Below are 17,785 nucleotides of genomic sequence, written 5' to 3' on the forward strand. Positions count from 1 at the left end.
TATATAGTCCATCTCAATCGTGCTACATCAGATTGCCAGCAAGTCTCATTGCAATTTAATTTCGGGAACATTGTCTTGTATCACGGCGGGCTTCCGCAGCCCCAGCAGAGCCGCAACACTAAAGAGGAGATTGTCCCGTAGCACACCCCACAGTTAGTCACGAAAAAGGAACCTCTGGTTTCTATTTGATTCTATAGTCCGGCGCGTAGTCGAGTCACCCGTGGCGCAGCGGTGACCGAACCACCTGATGTGGAGCGATGACTCAAGGTGCGATTTGCTAGGCCAAGCCGAGGGTGACTCCAGAACGCAACTTATCGATAAAGCTGGGCCTGTCCCCCAGGTCATGAACTTCTGTTTTCTTTTTTTTTCTCTCGGAACCTTCAGCATATTCCAAAATCACATTCTTCTTACTGTTCTTTCAATTCCACATTGCCAAGGACAGAGTAAAGCGATGATTCCCCGAATATAGCTTGAAACGCGCGCCAGAGCAACTGGCGATCCACCCCCATCCGCCGGCAACGTCACTACCCCAGCGGAGTGGTTCACTATCCTTCGACACATCCAACTCGATCACCAACCACCACCATGACCGCCAAAGGCACGCGGCCAATAAATCCCGAGGAGAGGAAGAGGGGCGAGATTGTAAGCATTGCTGGCATTGTGATGCGGACCTCAACTCACATAATCCCTAGGCCCTCAGCGAGTTCGCCGAGTACGCGGAGAAGCAACAAGCGCATCGCTCGGTCGCTGTCGCCCCGAGCGACAGTGGTTATTCCACCGGGGCCGCGAGCACGTCGCGCGATGTCGAAGACCATGCTGAGCTCGAGATTCTGGACCAACTCGGGCTGTCCGATACCCCGCGCACCATTAAACTGAAGGAGCTGCTGCTGGGAACGGGGGAAGCCACCGAGGCAAGCCTGCAGGACCTGGCGGGTGCCATTCAGAATCGCATTGACGAGGGCCATGGAGAGACCGTTTTCGACCTCGGCCTGGAAGATGGCGGCGAGACAATGGGCTTCGACCTTCCCCATTGGGAAACGGCCCTTCAGCGCCTGCGCGAGGCAGCGGAAACCATTCCCGCCCATTGTCGCATACTCCTCACCTACAACGTCGGCGGCCCCAAGGAATCCACCGTGAAGAATGACCGCATCAAGGGAGCATGGGGTAAAGTCCTTATCCGACAGGATTGGTCTAACGTGGAGGAGATGGGTGAGCTGCGCATCGCTGTAGTAGGCAATGTCGACGCAGGAAAGAGTACCATGCTTGGTGTCCTTGTCAAAGGCGGCCTTGACGATGGCCGTGGTCGCGCTCGAGTCAATCTCTTCCGCCACAAGCACGAAATCGAAAGTGGGCGGACCAGCTCCGTGGGGATGGAGATCATGGGCTTCGACAGCCGTGGCGATGTGGTCAGCCATGCGCAGGGCCGCAAACTGTCCTGGGAAGAGATTGGGAAGCGTGCAGCCAAGGTGATCACGTTCTCTGACCTGGCGGGCCACGAGAAGTATCTGCGCACCACCGTCTTTGGCATGCTGAGCAGCAGCCCCAACTACTGCCTACTGATGGTCGCGGCCAACAATGGCATGATCGGGATGAGCCGTGAACACCTTGGCCTTGCTCTGGCCCTCAATGTACCTGTCATGGTGATCGTCACCAAAATCGATATCTGCCCTCCTCAGGTTCTCCAGGAAACGCTGAACCAAATCACGAAGATCCTGAAGTCGCCTGGCGCGCGCAAGATCCCCATCTTTGTGAAGGATATGGAGGAAACCATCAATACTGCAACCCAGTTTGTCAGCCAGCGTATCTGCCCCGTCTTCCAAGTTTCCAATGTCACGGGCGAGAACCTGGAGCTTGTCCGGACTTTCCTCAACATCCTACCTCACCGGGGCCACTACAATCAGGATGGACCTTTCGAATTCCTCATCAACGATACATTCTCCGTCCCACACGTGGGTACTGTGGTCTCTGGTGTTGTCAAGTCTGGAGTGATCCATGCCGGTGACCAGGTTGTAGTTGGACCCGATTCGCTGGGCCAGTTCACGACGACAACGGTCAAGACTATCGAACGCAAGCGAATCCAGGTGAATGCTTGCTTTGCTGGCCAGTCTGGATCGTTCGCTCTCAAGCGGGTCCGCAGGAAGGAGGTGCGCAAGGGCATGGTGGTACTGATGAAGTCAGAAACAACTCCCAAGGTCTACCGCGAATTTGTTGCTGAGGGTAAGCTTTAACCGGATGATCTACTTCGATCACATACAATTGAATAGCCTCGCTAAACCACAGAAACCCTACAGTACTGATCCTGTCCCACGCAACCACCATCAAGCCGAAGTACCAGGCGATGCTGCACGTCGGAGCGGTCAGCCAGACTTGCTCCGTGATTGACATTGACCGCCCCTTCATCCGAACAGGAGACCGAGCTTTGGTTGCCTTCCGCTTTATCCAACGACCCGAGTTCCTCGCTCTTGGAGACAAGGTGCTGTTCCGTGAAGGCAAAACCAAAGGTTTGGGCATTGTCAAGAGCGTCGGGTACGATCCTAACCACCCGCTCGACCCCCGGGCCGAGTCCTCCCAGTCCACCGAAGGAGACACGAATTGAGGAACTATTGGCCCCCGTGCGGCCCCTGCCGGGCTTTTACAGGGTCTTTCATTATTTTCAGCATCCGTGATGGTCTACGTCGTAATGGATAGCTCTGTTGTTCCAACCACCTGTTTCTAATTTAGATTAAATTGATGTGATGTACACTCCCACGTGACATGACGTCAGATGATGAAATGCCGATCGGATCGTCCTTCGCGACGCAGTTTGCAATCTGCCCTCCATCAAACCATAGCCAATAATGAACGCGAGGGTGCTGCGGTGATCGTGTCACCATATGTCCCCTGCTCTCCACTGACGTAGTGAGCTTCGTGGGCGGCTTAAGAGAGAGCCCCCGTCCGGTGAGACCGTAGCTAGTAATCCATTGTGATAAGCCCCGACGCCTGACGTATTGACCTGCAGCAAAAGAACTCCCGTTCCCTGGGTCTTCCACTTCTCCTCTCGCTACTCCCCTTAAGACTTCCTTCTTCCCCGGACTCGACATTATCGATCCAGCACATTCTTACGCCAAGCAGCAGAGTGCTTATTGCCAATCCCACCCACGTTCCCGTCCGCCTTGGCATACAGCTGTAGCTCCGATATACCGCAGTCGAACATGGAGACCGTCAATAAAGTTGTCCACGCTGCCTCGACCGCCATTTGGGGTGAGGGAGACCAGAACCAGTCGACCGCGCCGCATGGCGACGAACCCATCTCTGGTGTGCAGGGCAAAGGTGTCTTCAATGACCCTTATGACGCTGGGAACCGCGATGGTAAGTGTCATGCAACATCTAGGGGGTTTGATTTCGACTCTTCGTCTCCCAATTCCACCGAACTACTTTGCCTTTCCTAAATACTCCTAAATTCCCTCGCCTGTCTCTTCCATGGTGTCGTCCATGTATACACACCTAATCTCTATATATTATCTGATGATGGGAGAGCCCTTGGTGCCTTGGATACACCGGCGGTTGAACTCCAAATGCACCGATAACTACATTGACCACGAACTCCAAACTAACTCGAATCTCCACAGATCAATACGCAGCACCGGCCACAGACCAAGATACTGCACCCAAAGAGCCCACGGCAGATTATAAGGCCCCAACGCTGAACGATACGACCAATGATATGCCAGCCAGTACAGCCGCAGCTGGCGTGGCTCTGAACCCGAAGGCCACCGCAGGTGGTAATGCTACAGAGAACAGCACCGCAGACACGGAGCAGCGCAGCACAGAGAAATCCAAGGATGCGGGAGGTAGCACTGAACCGGCTTCTGGCGCCTCTGGCTCTGTCCCGCGCAAACATGAAGTCAGCGAGGAAGCATTGAAGGGTCCCCAGGGCCCTGCGCCTCACCCGGCATCGGAGTTTGAGGATGAAGCCAAGCGGAAGAGACCTGCTTTTAAGGACCCCGGCTTTAAGGATCCGAAGGCGTGTACGTTACTCTCTATATGAAGGATTCCTTGCTCGATTGATGCTAACAGAACTGGTTTAGCCGAGACACACAATGACGCCGGCAAGAGCGGTAACTCCTCTTCGAAGAGTCCCGGCAAGGCTTCGACTGGCAGTGATAACAGCAATGGAAATGGAAAGCATAGCACCATGTCCAAGGTGAAAGAGGGCCTGAAGAAGGTTGCTCACCCCCGACACGGCAGCAAGTCTTCCTCCTCGTCTTGAAGGTCGCAGATAGGATGCGTGATGAATGTTTTGATGCTTTGCTGCCACATCTATCGTCATTTTTTATTCCCATTCTTGCCTGGTCATGCTTTGATATACGAACCCTTCCTGGATGTATTAGTACCCAATGGATTTCTCATGCACATTAATCATGATACCGAGTCTTTGCAGTACCGATTCATATGTCGAAACCAGCTCGAAATACTGGGAGTTAATCAAGTCTTTGCAAGAATTTGATTCCAACACTATTAATTATAGTTAACATGAAGTACTTCTAGTTTCCTACCACTCTAGTGTTCGTATCATCGCCGCCGACTCGTCAACGCCCACGTGCGCACATCGCTCGAGTCCGACGCGTGAGCTCAATTTACCGGCGAACCGGAATCGCAGAGTAGGAACACGAGTTTACAATGGAAAGCGCAAGAGAGCCATAATCTGCTTCTTTTGGGAATATAAATTCAAAAGGCACGAAAAAGCCGAATATACAAAAATCCATCAGACTTGCCCATGAACCAAAACACCCGAAAATGACGTCAGGGTTGAATATCATATAGCACACAAATATGCAAAACCATACTAAGTCGACTCTTACTCGAAGAGCAACTTCAGATCTGCCAGTTTGTCCTTCTTGTCCTCTTCCGGCTCGTCACCCCCCACACGCAATCCAAGTGTGCCGGCAATATTCATCTTGCGCTCTTGGACACGGAGTATACGGCCCTCGATGGAGTCCTTGACGACGAATCGCGTGACTGAAACATCCCGCATTTGGCCCATGCGATGCACACGGTCAATCGCTTGTGCCTCAATGGCAAAACTCCACCAGGGATCCATCATGAAGACATTGCTAGCAGCGGTCAAGTTAAGACCGACTCCACCAGCTTTGAGAGAGAGTAACAGGACGGTTGGTAGTGGTTTAGTCGGCGCTCCCTTTATGGTCGATTGTCCGCCCCCTGCAGGAGTGTCCTCCTCGGTGTCGATTATTTCGTCGGCGTAGGTTTCAGTCTTGGTGAACTCTGCCAGAACAGCAGCGCGCGCCTTTTGAGGCATTGATCCGTCTAAACGGAGATGCGAGACGCCAACACGAGAAAGCTGATCGCCGATAAGATCTAAGAATGATGTGAACTGGGAGACGACGATTGATTTCGTGTTGGGTGGGATTCGGCCAAGGTGGTTTATCAGCGCGTGAATTTTGGCTGATGTGTGTGCCGACGGAGAGAGCGGGTTGATGCGACGTAGAGAAATGCGAGGAGCTGGCTGAGAGCTGCCAAGCAGTGGTTTGTCCGAGGAGAATTCTTCCATGGGCGTGGCATGCGTGGATGGGTGCTTAATAACTTCGAAGATGTCTTTTGCATCGATTGGCGCGCGACAGGAGAAGCAACGCGCTTGTTCGCCGTTATTCATTTGATGTCGAACAAAATCCTGGAGACATTTCTTGCATGCGCTATGCCAACAAGCAGTGACAGCAGGCTCGATCATGATATCTTCGCAGCAGATCGGGCATTCACCACTGGACTCGGTCTGGATTTGTCGAAGAGCATGCGCTGTGAATATCATAGACCTATTTTCGGTCTCTGCATTTTCGGTGGAAGCTGTGAATTGATTAATCAACTCCTGCAGATCCATATCATCCTTTAACTCGCTTGTCGCATCAAGTGCAGCGGCGACAGTTTCTTCATCTGCAACGATCTCCTTCTTGCGTGTGAGAATGGGGTGACAGCAGGTTTGCCGAAGACGAAGAATCTGGGCGAAAATTGTCGAGTACGACGAAAGAAGAGTACCAGCAGCGACATTCTCGTTATACGTCCGTCTGGCACGAGTGTAGATACAGTCGTAGATCTCGCGTTCCTGTTGTGAGAGCTCCACTTCTTCGATGGTAACGGTTCGCTTGGGCAGGGGAACTAAAAGCTCGCCCTCGGGTGTTTTCATGGTCTTCGTCCGACGGAGAACAAGAGGCTCCAAAACGCTCTGCACCACGTTCAAAGCACGAACATATTCCTTGGATTCAAACGGAACCGTGATGAACGTTTTCCAGAAAGAGAAATTGCTCCATGGTTCCACCTTCAAGAATCGTACCAGGCTAAATAGATCCTCCAGGCGGTTGACAATAGGCGTACCAGTAAGGACCCATCTATGGAGCGACTGGAGTTCGTAACATGCCCGGGCAGATTTCGAGCGACGATTCTTAATCAAATGGGCTTCGTCAAGAATAATGCGGAAGAAATCGACCGAGAACAGACCATTCTGCGCTCCGGTAGTGATTGCAGACTGTAGGCTGAGTTGGCGGAACTCGGATAGGACAACACCGTAAGTAGTGACGATGATGTGAGGTGCGGAAGCCTGCTTCGACTCGCAACAGATGTCGCGGAGGTTCATAGCCTTATCCGAGCCGTAGTACGTAAGCACACGCATTGTCCCAGCGGCAGACGCTTTCATTGCCTCACTTTCCCACTGGGCAAGCAACGACGTGGGCGCGACTACCAATGTTGTGTATGGCGCAGACACGATACTGGTCGTCGAATTTGGGACTCTAGCTAAGTCATTAACGGAGCTGATTCCATTCGACGTCTCAGTACGAGGCTCGGTCTTGTTTGAATGGACTAGACTGAGCATCTCAATGGTTTTGCCGAGACCCATTTCATCGGCGAGAATCCCACCCAGGCAACGTTGTTCTTGTGCAGGGAAATCTACACTGAGGTCACCCGAATAAGGATTCACGTAGAAATGTTCGATGCCTTCAATTGTGGGCAGGTCTTTATCATCCACATCTTTGGTGGGCCAGTTGTACTCTTCCCATAGTGGGTGCATAGAGCGCTCGCGATGTTGCTGGTTGTCTCTTTCCTTCGCCAACATCCAATGTAGAGCTTGCTTTTGGTATTTGCGAAGGTTTAGAGCAAAGCTGGGAGGAGGTTGAGCCTCGGGCATATTGAAATCGAAGGACTGCGCCTTCCGATAAAGACTGTCGAGTTGATCCTCCTCTAATTCTTGCGTTTCATCCTCAGAGGATGATTCATCACCATTTTTATTGCTTGCTCTGGATTTTTCTTTTTTGACACCATCAAGCTTCTCTGCCATCTCAGCAGCTTGAAGAAGCCCCTCTCTTTTGTGCTGTTCAGTGGTCGGATTGATTGAAGTTGGCGAAAGGTTGATTTCATGGAAAAGCTTGACGAGGCCTACTTGTCGCAGTCGAAGGTTTTTCTCCTCGGTGCTTTCTTTCTCTTCAAACAGACCCATGGACCGATTGTCGTCATCACTGGAGCTGACGAAAGGCCCACGCTGAAAGGCCTCTTTTCGCAAGTAACACCGGAGTTGGAGGTAGATCGTATCATTGACACGGACTCTATCCGGCATGTAAACACACACCCCCTCGAAGTGGCAGATCTTCTGATCTATCAGAGTTGAGACCCATTCTGCCGTTTCGTGGGGAAGTCGACCAACTTCTTGTCCTTGGGTTGTTGTAAAACGGGTCAATACGTCGCTCTTCTGATTGACGATCGTTTTCCCATTTCGAGCCCGTTTAGTGACTGGTTGTGACCTCGCACGTTCGATATTGACAGGATCGCCATGCTTGAGAAGAGCCAGTCCACTCCTTGTTGCCCATCCGCCGACTCCAAATGCACCGATGTATCTCTTCGAGGGTTGCTTGCGTAGAACAGATGACGGTTCGAATGGTGTGTTGTTGTTTGCCGATTGGGATGTAGATGAATCGCCGGTGGGGTTCTGTTGAAGAGGTAGGGTCGTTTTGATCGTCTTCGATTTGGGTCCGCCGTTTGCTGTTACGACGGTCTTTGAGGGCTTCTTCCACGAGCCGTCAAAATAGATGTTCACAGCCTGCTCGACATTGTTGGAGGACGCGGATTGAATGATCTTCAAAGATTCAACCGGTAGTTTCTCCCCCACGATGCTGGTAAATAACTCGACATCGAAGCCATCCAGAACTGGATTCTGGGCCGGAGATTCGGCAATAGTTTCGGGTGGCTCGTCTTTTATCGTATGATTTTCTGCCGTGTTTGCGATTACCGGGGATTTAATCGGCGTGACTGGCACTCGACGTGAGGGGCTGTTGGCGTGCGTAAATGTCGTTTCTTCGTCCAAATCATCATCCGCGTCGGAGTCGCCTACAGGACAGTGACGGGGTAGGGACGCGTCAAGAGGCTTTCGGTCGGGGGTTTGCGGACAAGACGGTTCTTCCGCAAAGAAGCGCTGTCGTTTTGCTGGCCGCTGGTCCAGATCCTCGCTCATAGTCGTGGTTGCGGCATCGGCGCCATGGAGGAATGAAGAACTGAAAGCCGGGGAGACGCGCCTCGGAACGCGAAATGGGCGTGATCGACGTCAGCTATTAAAAAAAAAGATTTGACCACAGAAATTCGGTCACACTCGATCTCTCCATTCAATACGATGAGTTGAATGTTCAGGCTAATGTCTCAATCAATATTGCTTTCTAGAAGTAATAATTCAGAATAGCCTCGTTGTAGACTCTTCCCAATTGCCAGGCGATTGTCTGCGCTGACAAAGACGGATGGACCAATGCTGTTGGGCGCATTACATTCGATCCGTCGAAACCTACGCCTCTCCACCTCCCACTCGCCCTCCTCCCTCATGTTCCTCCTCACAGAGGTCGCTCGACCATGCCGGGCAAGCATCGCATGGAAGCTCTCATCGCGCGGTCTCTGCGCTCAACCTCCGAAAAGACTGTTCAGCCGCTCCAGGCCAGTCGGCGCACCCATCACCGCGGAAGAAGTCACCGGCGCTCACAAATACTGCGTTGCCCTACTCTCGTACGCCAACCCATAACTCCCCTGTTCGGTACAACTCTAGCTTCAACGGGACTGCTGTTAGCCTCTTCATGCAGACACTAATGGTCCAACTCGCCTTGCAGAAAATATGACCGACCATCTTATACCCTGAGCACTTTCATCCCATCCCACGCCCGAACCTTTTATGTCGCTTTGCGCGCATTGAATGTCTCCCTCTCCACAATCCCCGACACCACCTCGTCTCCGACTATTGGTCTGATGCGCCTGCAATTCTGGCGCGATGCCATAACTAAAATTCTCGCCGGCGCACCCCCCAAGGAACCAGTCGCCATCCTACTTGCCTCAGCCATCTCCGACCTCAACAAACGTACAAATGGCCGTACGAGAATCAGCAAAGGCTGGCTGACCAGACTCATTAATGCGCGCGAACAAACCCTTACCAACGACCCGTACCCCAACATCGCGGCGCTCGAATCTTATGCAGAAAACACTTACTCGACACTCATGTACTTGACTCTGGCCGCGCTGCCCATGACCTCGGTTACGGCTGATCATGTCGCGTCGCATATTGGAAAGGCCGTGGGGATTGCTGCGGTCTTGCGTGGGTTGCCACTAGTTGCATTCCCGCCGCCACCGAGCCAATCGCCCAGTGGAAGTGCCGGTAGTATCGGATTGAATGCCGGGGGAAGACAGGGTGCTGTCATGCTGCCGTTGGATATCATGGCACAGACAGGTGTCAGAGAGGAAGACGTATTCCGCCGGGGCGCGGATGCCGAGGGTCTGCGGGATGCAGTTTTCACCGTCGCTACGCGGGCGAGCGATCATTTGATTACTGTGGACCAAATGCTGAGCAATCTGCGTGCTGGCAAGGATGTCGGACACGAGTTCGAGCACGAGGGCGAAGAAGGCCATGAGTACGAGTCTGTTGATCTCACTGGTGGCAGAGAATCGCCCTTGGATGAAGTTAACCGCGCTTTTGGCGTCTTCATGCCTGCGATTGCTACGCGGATGTGGCTTGATCGGCTGCAGCAGTATGATTTTGATGTCTTCCAGCCGGAACTTCTTCGGTCGGATTGGAAACTTCCTTGGAAGGCATATATGGCGTTCCAACGAAAGAGGATCTAATTGGTGAATAAGCATTTGAAGCGCCATGTACAATCATTGAGCAAAAAGAACCACATGTATTATAGAAACCAAGACTTCGTCCAATGGGTCGGTTGACAAGAACAATGTACAAAGACGAATTTTCCCACTCCGAAAATATTCACCAGAGAATGTCACAAGAGTATGAATAGTGCTGCCCTACTTTTCTTTCTTCCTTTCTCGTCTCTGCTTTCTTGAACTGACAATGAGTCGCCTCTGGGCCAACATGACAACGTAGCGCTGAATCTTATCACGCCTAGAAAGTGATGTTAGTGCTGCCCGAAATATGCTGCTTGATCGTTGGTGGAAGGACTTACATGAGCAGAAGAGTCGTAACGACGACGAACGGGACTGCGATCTTCCAAAAGTACCTGTGGTGGGTTAGGATTCTCATAATCCACAAAAAGTAGATAAAAAGCAGGAGACTTACGAATCACTGTGTTCAATGCCGGCGAAGTCTGTGAAGTTCATGCCAAAATATCCCTGAAAAAGTGAGAAAAATTAGCGAATCGACGTTCTCTTCATAGACTTGGGTTAGGGGTTTGCATACCGTCAAGAATGTCATCGGGAGATACAAGCAAGTGACAATGGTCAACTGCTTCATGCTCTCGTTCTGATAGGCACCGATCGTGTTGAAAATAAGATCAATCATGTTATCAGCAGCGCGTCTCATCTGGTCATATCCTTCCACAATAGTGATACAATGATCCAAGGCATCACCCAGGTAGGTATGACACATGGAACTAATCGTGACGGTTGGGCCACCGAGATTTTTGAGGTTTGGAGTGATCGTGCCGATATGCGGCGGGGGTGGGTGAAGCTCGGAAGGTTCACTTGGCGTGGCAGTTGGGCTGAACGGACCACTGCGTAGTATACCAAGACCTGGGGTCCCGATAGGTTGTGAGCGGTGGTCGCGAAGTGCATTGATCACAGCCATCAAAGGTTGCATTGAGTTGCGAAGGACGGCGATTTCAGAGGTCAAAATGTACAGACTCTTCGACTGGTCGATATCGGGGTCTGTTAAGACCTCCAATTCCAGGTCTCCGATGGCATCCTGGTAGGCCATAGTGACCGGGATAGCGAGATCAATGACCGCGTCCAGGATTGCCTGAAGGAGCATACTGGCATCACACGATTGGCGGAGGATTGTCTCGGGTGAGCTGAGACGGCGAACAATAGGAGCCTCAATATCGTCGGCGCTTGTTTCAAAGAAGGAGGTCACCGTGTTGTCTGCATGCAGAAACATGGAGACCTGTTCCAATGTGACACACAAGCCCTTTGCTGATAGTGATGAATGCCGCTCCATGAATTCAATTCGGTCCTCGTTTGGTCCACCACGATAGCGCTGAATACTGCGAGCAGTGGCGTTCGAAGCGTTGGCTACATTGCCAAATTGAGATGACCGTTTCGAGGGACCATGGGGTCCGCCAGGACCAGGGCGTACACTGGACCCGACTGTAGCCTTTTCGCGGTGCTGACTGGTTGGCCGTTTGGATCGGAATATATCCTTCAGTGCTTCCCAAATCAGCTGTCTCTTGGTCGGGCGTCTCATGGTCACCGAACTTTTATCGCTCGAAAACGAGCTCTTCCTCCTGTCTTTGTTTTGCCACCCGCTTTGGTTATCCTCGTCGTCGGAATCGGAATCGCTCTGTTCATCCTGAAGCTTCACTAATTTCTGCAAAGTTAGGACGACAAAGGCGTGGTCCGAATACCAATCAGCCTTTGTTCGATTCGTCGTATGAACAAGATCTTCAATAGCCAACCTGTGTAGCCCTTTGTGATTACCGAGTATCTTGATCACGTCCCAGCTCAGCCCGTTTACATTGATCCATCGACATTGGACCCAGGGTTCTCGCTCGCGTGCCAGGAAGGCTTCGAGGCTCTCGTTGTCGAGTTCGTACTGACGCATTTCATTCTGAGAGAAGTCCACGACTGTGATCTCACAGTCCCGTTGGAGGTCACTTGGTAGATTGGATGCCCATTCCGAACTGTATGGAGGAAGTGGTTTGGTTGGATCAATACCCGGCTCTGTTCCCGGCTGCCAGTTGGGATCCTGCGCAAAGCCCTCGGGGTAATATGATCGTGCAGTGTTGGACCGCCGGGCTCGCCTTCTCGCTGTTTCGCTGGTGTTCACCCTGGCTGCTGGGGCGAACGAGTCGACGATAGAACCCTCTCTTCGTGTCGGGGAAATCTGGGAGGCGGGGGAATTGCGACCGGCTTCGATATCGATCGCATGAAGGGATTCGGAGGGGATTGGAGGCCGCTGGGCGTAGTCTAGCTCGTGGATGCTCATGGTGATCGATCAAAAGAGACGCGGGCGCCCTGTTGCACTCTTAAGACCATCGATGTCTCTTCATTAGTCCGGGAGCAGAATCGGCCATATATCCTTCCGACAAACTGAAAAGGCTAACGAGAAATCGAAGACCGATAGTAGACCGCACAGGTAGGGCCTGAGGCGAACTGGTCGGGTGAAGGTGGTCTTTACGAAGACGCAGCAATTGCGACCAAGGAGATGCAGGGCATGCCTGCGGGGAAATGACGTTGGAAGGCTGAAATGCGCACACTCGATGCGCAACGCCAGCTGATTGCAGAACGAATGAACCAAGGTGATCTGTTAACGGCCTCTGCAGCTCTTTCTGAGTTCTAACCCGGACGAGACTGCGAAAACAAGGCCCGAGTCGCGGGTTCCGAGACGCACAGGGCAACGGGCGAGCCTCGGCCCGCCTGCACCGCCTCGTTCCTTCCTTTGGGGACGCTGTCCAAGACAAGCTACTCCAGCCCACTTAAAAAAATCCAGCCATTCGATTCTATACAATTTAACCAATTGCCAAGCTTTGCTGTTATTGTTGACTAGCCCCCCACCGTGCATTGACAGTGGGGTCCGACGGTCTGGATATCCCGAAGGCAGCAGGATTTCCTGCATCAGAGCTCACTTGATTTGTTCACCGCTGCTGTCAACGCGCAAGGTCCTGCTATCTCGATCCACTGCAAAATTTGGCCCCATGGCCCGAGCATTGTTGATAACCTCATTCGGCATCGAGCATGGCATCAATGTTGACATTTGATCTTGAAGGTCCCGTTGACAGCAGGGCGACTGCGCTCTTAGAAAGTTCAAAGCCTTTGGTGGAAGCGTCAGACGGCATACTGCCAAAAATCCCATAAGACTTTATGCAGAGATCAAATAGGCTCATTTGTTCCTCGCGTGGCCTGCTAGGATGGGTACTTGCCAGTACCACCAGGGTCGCGGCCAAAACTCGGTGGTAATAGCAGGACCAAGACTCGTCATAGATGTTGTGATCTTGGACCAACACTTTGTATGAGAGAAGGATTGTTGCACGCGCTGCACCAAGACAAACGCCTCTGGCCATATCAGAGGAGTAGAACGGAGTTGAAAAGCTTGTACGGGCGAAGAAAGGCCGGTGCAATACCAGCATCACATGGTTAAAGCCTGGTCAAATGTAAGATATGGGTCATTATGAAGGCCACGGGGAATCATAAGTCATACGTAATTCGATATCAAAGCACTGCCGCTGTACCCATTGAACATCACTCCAGGCACGCGCACCCTCGCTGATAGCAGTGTCCTTGGCTGCAAGATGGGTCGGAAGTTCTCCTCTCCAGGTCATAAGCTCGGCTTGGTGATTCATCATCCGCCCGACAAAGGATTGCAAGGTGTGTCGCTCCTCGCCGATGTTCGAGACCTGTAGCATTGTGAATAGGTTTTCAGAATGGGCACCAACCAAGCAGACCTACTAGATCGATGACTTTGCGAACGATTCGGCTAAATTTGGCAATGGCGACTAGAAAACTGATTTTGCTGGCATTCGTTCCGGTATCCTGGGCGATAATCAATATCGGAAATACTGTAGAGCAATGGAGAGCATATGGACGCACAAGCACTTCTTGAGGATAAGGCGCTTTGGCATCGGTTTCACGGATACACAGTGATTTTCCGTATTCAAGGCAAATATCGGATTCCAAGCTATAAAGTGTCCACCAAGTGCGCAATGCAGACTGGGTATTAATGACATTGGCCATAGCATGACTAGGCTTCCCATTAAGACCTATCGAATAGGCCATTCGAATAGCAATTCCAAGGTAATTATAGGCCACTGCAAATGTTATTTAGCACAAGAGGCTTGGGATAGCAGGGTGCTGTGTTTCACTCAGATCGCTCCGCGATTCTTCAAACTCACAATCAGGGTTAGCCAGATGGTGTCCATAAATCGCCTATCTTCAGGTGAGCAAACGTTCGAAGATTCTTTCTGCAGATAAGCGAGTCGAACCATCAACATAGCAGCCTGGACACCTTCAACACTGTTCGTATGAAACAAACTTCCGAGCAGTTTCTCGGCTTCAGAAAAATAGAAGGCTGCCCAATTTGGACTAGACACTGCTGCTTTAGAGTTCAGGGTGCCCAATGCCATGACGCAGTAGAGCAAACACTGCCGCTGTTGGGCCCGAGAGTCATACCACTCCGACCGCGGGCTAGACCAAAACTGTTGATAAGTGGCCCGTAATTCTGTCGGGTCTAGGAATGGGATGATGTCGTGGACAGTCTCCAGAAAACAATTGAGAGCCACGTCAGTGTTATCCTGTTTTAGAAAGTAGCCACGTGGGTTCCCAACATTCCCCGAGGCATATACGAGATCATGGAGGGTGTTAACCGATGTTACTGAGTTCGACCCAGGCTGGTATCCGGATAGCTTCTGTATTTTGCTTGGCCGCTCATTTTCGTCTGCGCGCTCATCAAAAAAATACCACTCGATTGATGCGAGTATCGCCAATGTGGACGTCGATCCATAGAAGTTCAAGGATCCGGTGCGTGGATTATACACCGTAATCCCTGCTAGAGTTTGGTCCGATATCTGGCCGCTGTCTTTTCTTGTATTAGCTCCACATTCATAGTGTACAATGGAGGCAAATTAAACAGACCTGATATACTTGAAGTGTTTCTCGGTTGCAGTATTCTCTCGCCGAAAACCGCTCGCTCAAGCTCTACCACACGGGCATTAATGATATCGAGTCCACTAGCTCATTTGTAAGCGTTCGGTCAAGGTCAATACTAGCAGTACCCAAATTCACCCAGTCATCCTGTTCGCGGATGTTGATGGATCATAATGACATTGTGCTTTGGCTTTCTCACATGTTTTGCAAGGTAGCAGGCCGTCGCACTACAAGATGTTAGCGGTGACGCGTGAAGCGCTCGGCATCAAGAAGGCCCCACCTTTAGCTTCCGTGCTCGACAGGGATCACATGCTTCAGTTGTCTTCTTCCTGAATCCGGCAGATGTGCTGGGTCTGGGGCTTGATAGCGACATTGCTAGTTCATCTGGACATCTCCGAGGTTGTTGTGCAAGTTGGCTGGCAAGGAGCAAGAATCTCCACAGTTACTTAGTCATAAGACTCGGGATGTCCCCGAGCCAATCATTTGTAGTATAGATAGCTGTGAGCACCCCAAAAAAAACCTCAACCACGCAGAGAATTGGAAAAAGAAGAATGGAAAAGACCGTTTTGTGAGTTGTTCTAGATTATATTTATTTCATTCTAAGACTAGCGAAGCATGTCCCATAAAAGATAGACGTAAGACTCTATCCAAGCAAAGTTTATAGTGATCAGAAAAGCCACGCAAGACCCTTTCTATAAATTTTCTTCCAGCCAGAAAGGTTCTGGTTCTCAATAGCCAGTATAGCCTCGTACTCAGCCTCCTCGCGATCGATCTCAGACTTTCCGGTCCAGATATCGGCATTGTGGGGCTTGATCAGCTCGGTGCGCTTCCAGAACTTCCACCCAGTGAAAGCCATCACGTAGAGAGGGATTCCGAGGTACGAAGTAATGAAGGTCTTATAGTCGAAGTTACCGTACGTCTCAGGGTCGTGGATAAACACGCCGAAGCTGCGGGTGAAGGCAACCAAGACGCAGAAGAAGAGGGCGATGTAGGAGCCGATGATTCCCAGGGGAGCCTTATAAGCGAGGGTGGACTCGTCGACGCCCTGCGCGCGTCGGGCGCGAATGAAGAAAATGTGGGTGATCAGAAGGGAGATCCAGGTCAACACTGATAGTCGGTTAGTACCAGAACGCAGACAGCAATATACACGAGGCAGCCAGGGAAAGAACATACATCCGAAGATCGACACCATATCAGTGAAGTAACCGAACACCTCCTTCGAACCATTGGACACACTCATAAAGGCAAGCAGGCAGAAAGAAGCCGAGAGCACAAGCGAATAGATAGGAACACCGGCGTGGTTGGTGCGAGCGAAAATCTTGGGCGCCTTCTTTTCACGCGCAAGACCGTACAGGGTTCGAGTCGCAATGTACAGATCGGAGTTGGCAGCCGAAAGAACGAACACGAGGATACACGCGTTGATGATGTGAGGAAGGGCAGCGACTTGCTTCATCGCGACGACGAAAGGCGAGGCAGCTGCAGAGCTTTTCGCCTCGGTGGCAAAGGCCAGGTCCTCGGAGTCGTAAGGAACAAGCATGCCGACGAAGAGGACACTGAGGATGTAGAAGACGAGGATGCGCCAGAAGGTGAGCTTAATGGCCTTGGGGATGGTCTTGCGGGGATTCTGGGCTTCTCCGACGGTCACACCAATCAGTTCCGTACCTAAGAGATGATTGGTATTAGTAGAGCATCATAAGTGATAAATGGGCAGAGTTTGCATACCAAGGAAGGCAAAGGTGGCCTGCACCATGGTGGACCAGAAAGCGAGGAACTTTCCGAGAGAGCCGTCGACGTATTTGGTAGCAAAGGCACCGGGCTCATTCCAGTAGCGGAAACCTCGTCGGTCATGGTCGGGACCACCGCCGAGCGCGAAGATGAAGGAGCACAGAATGATTCCCAGGATGACAATCACTTTGAAGGATGACAACCAGAATTCCAGTTCACCAAAGATCTTCACACCAAAGTAATTGATCACGATGATGGCAACCATGAAGATGGCAATCCAAACACCCGGGTTGACATTTTCGGCGGAGGTCTTCGGCCAGTACGTGATGACCAGAGCGGCGGCGGTAAGTTGCGTGGGTGGTAGAATGATGTATTTCAGGTAGTAGCTGGACACAGGTCAGATTGTGATACTCCAACCTGGGTTGGGGGTTTACTCACCACCAGCCGAGAGTAAAGCCGAGAGCAGGGTCACAGAAACGACCGGCGTAACCAGTAAATCCAGAAGACAAGGGCAGCCAGGCCGCCATTTCACCCAAGCCACACATGACGGTCCAAACGACCAGTCCCATGAAGCAGTACGCAATAAGCAAAGAACCAGGCTGAGAGCGAACGTTAGCTAAGGCAAACATCTGAGATAGACTAGAAATCACGTACTCCGGCACTAGAATTTCATGATCAGTATGTTGATGTATCATAGGCAACTTATGACCGGGTAAAAAAGAAAGAAAGAAAGAAAACTCACGTCAAGGCACTTCCAGTGCCAACAATTAATCCAGTACCAATAGCACCACCGATAGCAATCATAGAAATGTGGCGAGCCTTGAGGTCTCTGTGAAGCGAAACCGGCTCATCCTGCTCGGTTTCCTTGAAATCTCCCGAGGCAACATTGTAATCGGGCTGTGCCTCGAGAGCGTTGATCTCATCGGGGTGACCCATTCTTGCAGTCGGCCGCGTTGACCAACGAAAA

General features: G+C 51.5%; 7 protein-coding genes across 7 annotated transcripts; 3 read left to right on the top strand and 4 right to left on the bottom strand.

Moving 5' to 3' along the window:
* Nucleotides 1–585: 585 nt before the first annotated feature.
* Nucleotides 586–2,596, top strand: N7532_005556 (putative GTP binding protein (GTPBP1); the record flags this gene model as incomplete). The annotated part of the gene is made up of 3 exons (XM_056618050.1): nt 586–642; nt 693–2,217; nt 2,265–2,596. The coding sequence occupies 3 exons, from the start codon at nt 586–588 to the stop codon at nt 2,594–2,596; spliced, it is 1,914 nt and encodes a 637-aa protein (XP_056474209.1).
* Nucleotides 2,597–3,191: 595 nt separating this feature from the next.
* On the top strand, nt 3,192–4,249 carry N7532_005557 (uncharacterized protein; the record flags this gene model as incomplete). Its single annotated transcript, XM_056618051.1, has 3 exons — nt 3,192–3,348; nt 3,609–4,007; nt 4,068–4,249. 3 exons carry the CDS (start codon nt 3,192–3,194, stop codon nt 4,247–4,249), a joined length of 738 nt encoding a protein of 245 aa, XP_056474210.1.
* Nucleotides 4,250–4,837: 588 nt separating this feature from the next.
* On the bottom strand, nt 4,838–8,488 carry N7532_005558 (DEAD/DEAH box helicase; the record flags this gene model as incomplete). The annotated part of the gene is made up of 1 exon (XM_056618052.1): nt 4,838–8,488. The coding sequence occupies one exon, from the start codon at nt 8,486–8,488 to the stop codon at nt 4,838–4,840; it is 3,651 nt and encodes a 1,216-aa protein (XP_056474211.1).
* A 357-nt stretch (nt 8,489–8,845) lies between these two features.
* Nucleotides 8,846–10,128, top strand: N7532_005559 (uncharacterized protein; the record flags this gene model as incomplete). Its single annotated transcript, XM_056618053.1, has 2 exons — nt 8,846–9,024; nt 9,126–10,128. The coding sequence occupies 2 exons, from the start codon at nt 8,846–8,848 to the stop codon at nt 10,126–10,128; spliced, it is 1,182 nt and encodes a 393-aa protein (XP_056474212.1).
* Nucleotides 10,129–10,305: 177 nt separating this feature from the next.
* Nucleotides 10,306–12,439, bottom strand: N7532_005560 (putative CorA family metal ion transporter; the record flags this gene model as incomplete). Its single annotated transcript, XM_056618054.1, has 4 exons — nt 10,306–10,402; nt 10,464–10,517; nt 10,577–10,629; nt 10,697–12,439. The coding sequence occupies 4 exons, from the start codon at nt 12,437–12,439 to the stop codon at nt 10,306–10,308; spliced, it is 1,947 nt and encodes a 648-aa protein (XP_056474213.1).
* Nucleotides 12,440–13,172: 733 nt separating this feature from the next.
* On the bottom strand, nt 13,173–13,856 carry N7532_005561 (fungal specific transcription factor domain-containing protein; the record flags this gene model as incomplete). Its single annotated transcript, XM_056618055.1, has 2 exons — nt 13,173–13,594; nt 13,652–13,856. The coding sequence occupies 2 exons, from the start codon at nt 13,854–13,856 to the stop codon at nt 13,173–13,175; spliced, it is 627 nt and encodes a 208-aa protein (XP_056474214.1).
* Nucleotides 13,857–15,760: 1,904 nt separating this feature from the next.
* N7532_005562 (uncharacterized protein) lies at nt 15,761–17,754 on the bottom strand (the record flags this gene model as incomplete). Its single annotated transcript, XM_056618056.1, has 4 exons — nt 15,761–16,755; nt 16,816–17,204; nt 17,257–17,457; nt 17,561–17,754. 4 exons carry the CDS (start codon nt 17,752–17,754, stop codon nt 15,761–15,763), a joined length of 1,779 nt encoding a protein of 592 aa, XP_056474215.1.
* Nucleotides 17,755–17,785: the final 31 nt, after the last annotated feature.

The sequence above is a fragment of the Penicillium argentinense genome, assembly GCF_028826775.1.
Source record: "Penicillium argentinense strain IBT 30761 chromosome Unknown utg000005l_segment0_segment0, whole genome shotgun sequence".
In the NCBI taxonomy this organism is placed as follows: Eukaryota; Fungi; Ascomycota; class Eurotiomycetes; order Eurotiales; family Aspergillaceae; genus Penicillium; species Penicillium argentinense.